Source organism: Propithecus coquereli, unplaced genomic scaffold (assembly GCF_000956105.1).
Source record: "Propithecus coquereli isolate 6110/MARCELLA unplaced genomic scaffold, Pcoq_1.0 Scaffold252, whole genome shotgun sequence".
NCBI classification, from domain to species: domain Eukaryota; kingdom Metazoa; phylum Chordata; class Mammalia; order Primates; family Indriidae; genus Propithecus; species Propithecus coquereli.
The window spans coordinates 2996576-3003629 of record NW_012148086.1 but is presented as its reverse complement, the minus strand read 5'-3'; the positions used below and the strand labels follow the sequence as shown (position 1 = coordinate 3003629).

Here is a 7054-nt window from a genome sequence, read left to right as displayed (position 1 = left end):
CTGGGCTTTGGTTTCTCCATTTGAGAGGTGGTGGCTGGGCAGGTGTTGCCCAGTTGATCTCTCAGTTTCCTGGGTCTGTTGAAAAGTGCTGGCTGGCTAGGCCCGTGATGCCTCTTGAACCAAAACAATGACCATTCCCCACCTGGTTGTGCACTTGTTAGAACTGGACTTTAGCTCTGGGCCCGAACCCCATAACAACAAAACAAACAGTCAAAGCTGAATCGTTTACTCTCTTTCCACCTACCTTTTGCGCACGGCCTTGGGCGTAGGAGCAAAACAAACTTTATTTTGAACACCAAGCTCCCAGCACGCCAAGCTGCCAATCATTAACCTCCTGGTCGAAGTGGCGCGGCCCGCGCCCTTCATAAGGGGCACGCTGTGCCCAGAGAGCATCGGCCATTGCCACCTACCCAGCGAGCATCGGCCACTGCGCTACCGCCACCCGCCCAGCTAGCATCGGCCACCGCGCCACCGCTACTTGCCTAGAAAGTGTCAGCCACTGTCTGCAGCCACCTGCCCAGAGAGCATCAGCTCCTGCCTGCCGGCCCCGCCCGCCCGGAGATGCCCGTGGTTCCCGCTGCCGGCGCCTGGCGGCTTCTGCTGCTGCTGGCCGTCCAGGTCGGCGTGGCGGCCGGCGCTCCCCAGCCGTGGCGCTGCGCGCCCTGCTCCGCGGCGAAACTCTCGCTCTGCCCGCCCGTGCCCGCCTCGTGCCCAGAGCTTGCCCGGCCGGCCGGCTGCGGCTGCTGCCCGACGTGCGCCCTGCAGCTGGGCGCTGCCTGCGGTGTGGCCACTGCGCGCTGCGCCAGGGGGCTCAGCTGCCGTGCGCTGCCCGGAGAGCCGCGTCCCCTGCACGCCCTCACCCGCGGCCAGGGCGCTTGCGTGCCAGAGCCCGACGCCTCCGCGCCCAGCACCGAGGCCACAGGTACCACTGTCCCCCACCCCCATGCTGCCCCGCCCTGGGACAGATGAGTGGGTCTGAGGCCCAGCAGGGGATTGTCCAAACTTGCAACCAGAGCTTGCGGTGGGGAAAGGAGCTGAAGTCATTACATGGTCTTGGCAGGAGGTACCCTAGGAGAGGAAGGGAGAGGCTCAAAGGCACATGCAGATTAGTGGAGAGTTGGGGAGAGAGCTCCCGAGGCCCGCAGCCCAGTGATCTCTAAGGATCCCGACAGTAGGAGTGCAGAGATGTGGTGGGGCTGCCGCAGCTGTGGGGGTGCCCCCATGCAGCCCCTGCCCTCCTCCCTGCCCCAGTGGCTGGAGTATCCAGGAAGGCCTGAGATGGGAATCTCTCCCGCTGGCCTCCCCAGGAGGTGTTTGGAACGTCCTTTGTAATATACATCCTGTGGATACGGTATGTGCTTCCCAGATGTTTACAGAACATAATGTGAAAGTTTAGGCTAAAAACTTCACTTCCATTCATTGCCATAGAAAAACAATGTTTGATGTGTATGTTGCCCCTAAGAACTTGACAATCAGGTTCTTTCCTGAATTTAAGCAGCGATTTGTTTGTAGTGGGAAGCAGAGGAAATGCCTCTTTCTCTACTCCAGCCCCCTGTCTCCTCATCTGGGCTGATTGCACGTCCTGTGTCCTGTGTGATTCTTAAAGGACTCAGGGCTTCCACAGCCTGAGAGGAATGTGTGTGGGAGCCATTGACTCTCCCAAGAGGGGAATGGTTTTCCTGTGCATTCTCCGCCCTTCAGAGTAAATGAAATGGAGTCGTCTCACTGACCCGCGGAGGAGATGGGTTTCCACAGGGGGTCCCTTAGAGCCACTTCTGTACGATTCTGTCCATGCACCTTTGGACTCTATCTGCAAGATATGTGGGGACCCCATTCTCCTCTTGGCCGGGAGGGGATTGCAGAGAAGTCACTTAGTATGTAGGACGGCAGGGCCCCCAGCAGAGGAGAGGCTAATGCTTTGGGTCAGGAAAGCTGCGCTCTAGACCCCACTTCTGGATGAACCCTACCACTTGTTCATGGGGAATTAGTAAAACTCCCATTTTAGAGATGAGAAGCTGAAGTTCCAAGGCTCCCCACGGGCGGGGGGTGTGGTTAGGCATTGAACCTTAATCCTTGGCTACTTTAGGGTTTTTCCCAGCCTCAGCAAATGTGTGCCTTACGCCCCTCTCTTGCTACTTTAGAAGCAAAAACACACGGCACCCTTGCCAGACCCTGAAAATCGCTGTTGTCCAGAACAGAACTGATATTGCTGTTGGGTCAACACTCTTCCCAGAAACCGTTAGAAGGTCCTTTAAACAGAGAGTCAACAGAAATTGGGTTCAGGATCGTGGCATCCTTACGTCCCAGCTTGGTTTGGAGGGAAGGAAGTGACTTCACGGGGGTCGAGTGCAGATGCTTTGCGGGGGCTCATGGGTCTGTGGCATTTCCTTTCCAGAGGCAAAGAGCCCTGCAGCTCTAGAGAATGTGTCCCCTGAGAGCACAGAGATGACAGAAGAACAGTTCCTGGAGAATTTCCATCTTATGGCCCCTTCCAGCGAGGACCGGCCCATCCTCTGGAACGCCATTAGTACCTATGAGAGCATGAGGGCTCGCGACGTTGCCAACATCCAAAAATGGAAGGTGAGGCCCTGGAGTGGGTGGTGGGAACTCTCCTGTCGGAGGCTCTACTCAAATTGGCTATGACAAGTGGGCCTGGTCCACTCCTTCTTGGTCCTTACACCCTGGAAAAAAACACCTTTTTCCCTAGAACCTAATAGTCATTTCTCAGCTTAGCTTTGTCAAGCTGTTAACATAAGGACTTTCAGGAGATGAGCCCACTGGATGCAAAGGCAATGCAATTCCTGCTGTGTACCTTTAGATAGGTTACTTCATGTCTCTGAGCTCATCTCTAAAATAAGGGTGTCAGAGCACTGAGTTACATTATTCCAAAGCTTAGCACAAGGTCCCAACTCCTCCCTCCACCCCCTGCTGTATCATTTGCCTCCTTTTAAAAAAAATGTGGTAAAATATATGTAACATAAAATTTACTGGTTTAACCATTTTAAAGCACAGGTTTATGTGGCATTGAATACAGTCACAGTATTCTGCAACTATCACAAATATCTATCTCTGGGACTTTTTCCTCTTCAACGCAAGCTCTGAACCCAATGAACACCAATTCTCCATCATATCTTAATTAACGTCTGTTTTTAATTCTACCACTTGATGGCGACAGAGAATCAAAGTTGGAGCGATTTGCATTCACTTGAGGGAAAAAAAAAAGAAAAATATGCACACCCAGAAAAGTGGAGGATGAAACTATTTTCTGCATACTTCAAAATTTCATCTGGAAATGATGACAAATGGAGTAAAGTTAATTCTTATTTCAAATTATCCAGATGAACGCCTTGATCCTCACTCGATTTGGTTTATGTAAAATAACCCTGTAGATTGCAAAGGAAAGTTGCTCAAAATCTAGAAAGCTCTTCTGCTAAATTCTCCATTCAGAGAGATTTGCCCACTCTCCTTTCAACTTGAAGGCTGGTTTCAAAAATATTCGGCGGGTGGCAGGAGGAGTTGGGAAGAGTTTTGCTCTGTCAGCCAGGCTCTTGCTAGGGGATGTCTCTGTGTAGGTGTGTGGAGAATGTTAAGCGAGGGAGAGAATGGTGTTCCCATCCTTTATCTTAGCAACTGAAGACAGAGACTAACCACAGGTGGGAAAATGAGGCCCCAAGAGGGCACATCACATGGTACCTGATCCCCGGACCCATGGCCAGGTCCTGGGGCCACTCTTCCTCCTGTCCTCAGCCCAGACAACACCTCTTCAATCAGTGGTAATCTAGGCTGATAATTCCCTTTCTCTTGTCATTTGTCCTAATGTCAACTCATTCTCTTAGGAGCCCTGCCAGAGAGAACTCTACAAAGTGCTGGAGAGATTAGCCAAGGCACAGCAGAAAGCAGAAGAAATCTACAAATTTTATCTGCCAAACTGCAACAAGAATGGATTTTATCACAGCAGACAGGTAGGTGGCCTTGCCAGCGTGCGTCCTCATGGGGATAGTGACTGCTGCCCTCCATCCCTGAAAAGCTGTAGTCTTTCAAGGCAAAGAATGTCCAGTCCCAAATATACATCAAAACTGGTCATATTAAAGAAGAGCCACCCTCTGGGAACCAGGGACAGATAGTCCAAGATAGTCTGGTTGAACAGCACAATATTTCAAAGTCAGAGCAGGAAAACCCACAGTGGACCAGGAACCGTGGGGCTAAGCGTCAGCTCCGTCACTCGGCAAGCCACAGAGGGGGAGGACTTTCACAGGCCTCCCAACACTTGAGATCTCCGTTTCCTCATGTATAACAAGACAGGAAGGGAACAAACTTAGGAAAGCAGGTATCTGTTTGGACATCTCTTACTTTTTTGTCCCCCATAAAGAAAAAAGAACTCTGTAATAAAACACAATAGCATTTTTGTGGCTTGCCAAATAATGAGTGAGATCAAACAAACCAAGACTTGATTCTGAGGGGCACTTTAGGACTCAGCGAAGTATGAGTTCTGTGGATTCCATTGGTGGAAACTGAGGATTAGGCCTTGCTTTATAACAGACAAGGAACAGTGGGTCACACATGGGACATGTTCCCTCTGGTCCTGGGCTCTTCGGCCATCGGGGCCATGAAGCAGACAGCTGTGCACACACCGTACCATTTAGTATATAGGTGAAGTCATTATCACATGTGCCACTTGGCCGCTGTCTCCATTTTACAATGAGAACCAGGAGGGTGTTGGATTTGCCTGCATCATGGGTAGCTGCTCTCACGCCCATCCCCTTGGCTTGACTTTGCAACACTCGGCTGCACTGAGACAAGAGTCAGCCATAGCTCTGCTTTCCCGATCAGCTTCTCACCTGCTGCTCTTGACCTTGGTCTTGTCTTTGCAGTGCGAGACGTCCATGGATGGAGAGGCAGGGCTCTGCTGGTGCGTCTACCCTTGGAGCGGGAAGAAGATCCCAGGGTCTCTGGAGGTCAGAGGGAACCCCAACTGCCACCAGTATTTTCATTTACAAAACTGAAAACAGATGCAGTAATGTTCCTTCACATGAAATATTTAAGTATATTGTGTATTTATACTCGAGAACACACACACGTTTTTGTATATCTATATGTATATATAGAAACGACTTTTTATACTCCACGTATTACTTGATATATAAAGCTGTTAGTTTATTTATTCACTGTAAGTTTATTTTTTTCTACACAGTAACCTGTGCTGCTAATTTGTATATCATGAAATACTTCTTATCACATTGTGTGTAAATATGTGTATTCCAGCTCTTCCAAAGCTCATGCTTCTGTTTTTAAAGAGCTTGGAAAAATACTACTTAGAAAATGCAAAATCAAATATTAGGCAGTGATTTTTCAAGCAGGTTAAAGGAGAACAGTTAACTCGTATATTCCATGATCCACATTTGATGTAAGTTTGCAGGGAAAGTGAAAATGTTGATTATGCAATGGAAGCTACCTATGGTGATGTCGCTGCGTGTGCAAATGTGTGCTGGATATATTGTTAAACACACGTCCATAATGTAAACGTATTTGGAATAAATATTCCACATGGAAATATTGTAACTGCTGTGGGCATTTATTGAAATACATCTGAAATCCCTTCGTCCTTCACCCTCACTTTCCTTAGGCAGTTTTGTGCTTCTACAGCATCAAATGGTGTTTTAGGTCCGCAGAGCCCCTTGCCCAGACTGCCCCGGATTCCCAGTTCCCAGCGGCATCAGGACACCTCCTCTGCTGGGGCCAGGCTGGGCGTCCCCATCCCACCTCTCACTCAGTCCCCTTCCTCCCCAGGGTCCTTCGCCTCTTCCAGCTTGGTTTGCTCCTTTCTTTCAGCTCGTAAATAGGCCCAGGGTTTCTTCCCTCTTAAATGCAAGACAGAAACGCTTCTTTGGTTTTGCTCCCTAACCTTTCCTCTCTCACCCTCCCTTCCGCTCGGCCTCCTCCTCTGTAGGGCTCCCAACGTCCCCTGTCACTTCTGTTTCCAGGATTGAGCCCCGATCTCAACTGCGTTCTCTGTTCCTCAGAGTTCTTCTTCCTTAAAACTGTGACCTGCCTGACTTGCCCGTCACTGGCCCTCCTGACTGGGCCTCTTAGCTGCCTCCAGCCCCAGGGTCTCCCGGACACCCTGTGCTCTGCCCTGGGGAAAGCCTGAGACTCTCCTCACCACCGGAGCCTGCAGCCTCCCAGGAGACGCAGGTGTTCAGGGCTGCCTCTCTCATCACACGTACCCCAGCACAGCTGGGCGGTGGTCTCCTCCGCCATTCTGGCTTTTCCCTGGAGGCTTATGCTCCCCATCTGGAGTCACCCCCTTAACCCTCCACCCACAGATCTGCCAGGCTGCCATCTGCCAGGCCTCCAGGACCGATCTGTGAACTTGATGGTCAGAGTGGTCATTTCAAGTGCAGCAGCCAGCCAGATCTGGGACAAGGGCAGATCCATAGCTGCAGACCAGGTACCAGGAGATGTGTGAATTTGCTCAAGCAGGGAAACCACATCGGTACAGGAGCTGCAAATGGAGTCACCACCTGGTTAAGCTTGTGATCAATCCACTGTCATTCCCCAGGATCCCGCTGTTTTCTGTACAGGACAAACGGCAGAGTGGAAGGGGAGTGTGGTGGGAATCACCACCTTTCAAGTCCTTCATGGTGGCACTAATCTCTGCAGTCCCTCTGGGAATGCAATATTGCTTCTGATTTACTATTTTCCTGGGTAGAGGCAGTTCTAGTGGCTTCCATTTGCTTTTTCCCAGCACAGTAACCTTCACTCCAGAGGTCAGGGAACCAACGTGGGGGTTGTGCCAGCGGCTCAGCATGTCTACTCCAATTATGCATTCTGGATCTGGGAAAAGGAACGCAGGATGGGTCTGGGGATACTGGGCCCCCTGTGAGAGGGACCTGAGCTAAGACTCCATTGATCACCTGACCTCCATAAGCCCCTACTCTGATTCGTGAACTACAGAGATGTTTCAGGTTTCCTAAAATCAATGTTGGGTCAAAACCAGTGCCAGGTAGCTCCTGAAATGTCTGATTATTTCTTTTCCCCAGTGTACAGCTGCCTT

General features: G+C 50.7%; 1 protein-coding gene across 1 annotated transcript; it reads left to right on the top strand.

The window, feature by feature from the left end:
- Positions 1-378: 378 nt before the first annotated feature.
- Positions 379-5559, top strand: IGFBP1 (insulin-like growth factor binding protein 1). The gene is made up of 4 exons (XM_012646948.1): positions 379-922; positions 2396-2580; positions 3837-3962; positions 4872-5559. Exons 1-4 carry the CDS (start codon positions 562-564, stop codon positions 5001-5003), a joined length of 804 nt encoding a protein of 267 aa, XP_012502402.1. The 5' UTR covers positions 379-561; the 3' UTR covers positions 5004-5559.
- Positions 5560-7054: the final 1495 nt, after the last annotated feature.

Coding starts and splice junctions, on each gene's coding strand:
- IGFBP1 (XM_012646948.1), top strand. CDS start 562: ATGCCCGTGGTTCCCGCTGCCGGCGCCTGGCGGCTTCTGCTGCTGCTG. Junction 923..2,395: donor GCCCAGCACCGAGGCCACAG/GTACCACTGTCC, acceptor TTTCCTTTCCAG/AGGCAAAGAGCCCTGCAGCT. Junction 2,581..3,836: donor CCAACATCCAAAAATGGAAG/GTGAGGCCCTGG, acceptor TCATTCTCTTAG/GAGCCCTGCCAGAGAGAACT.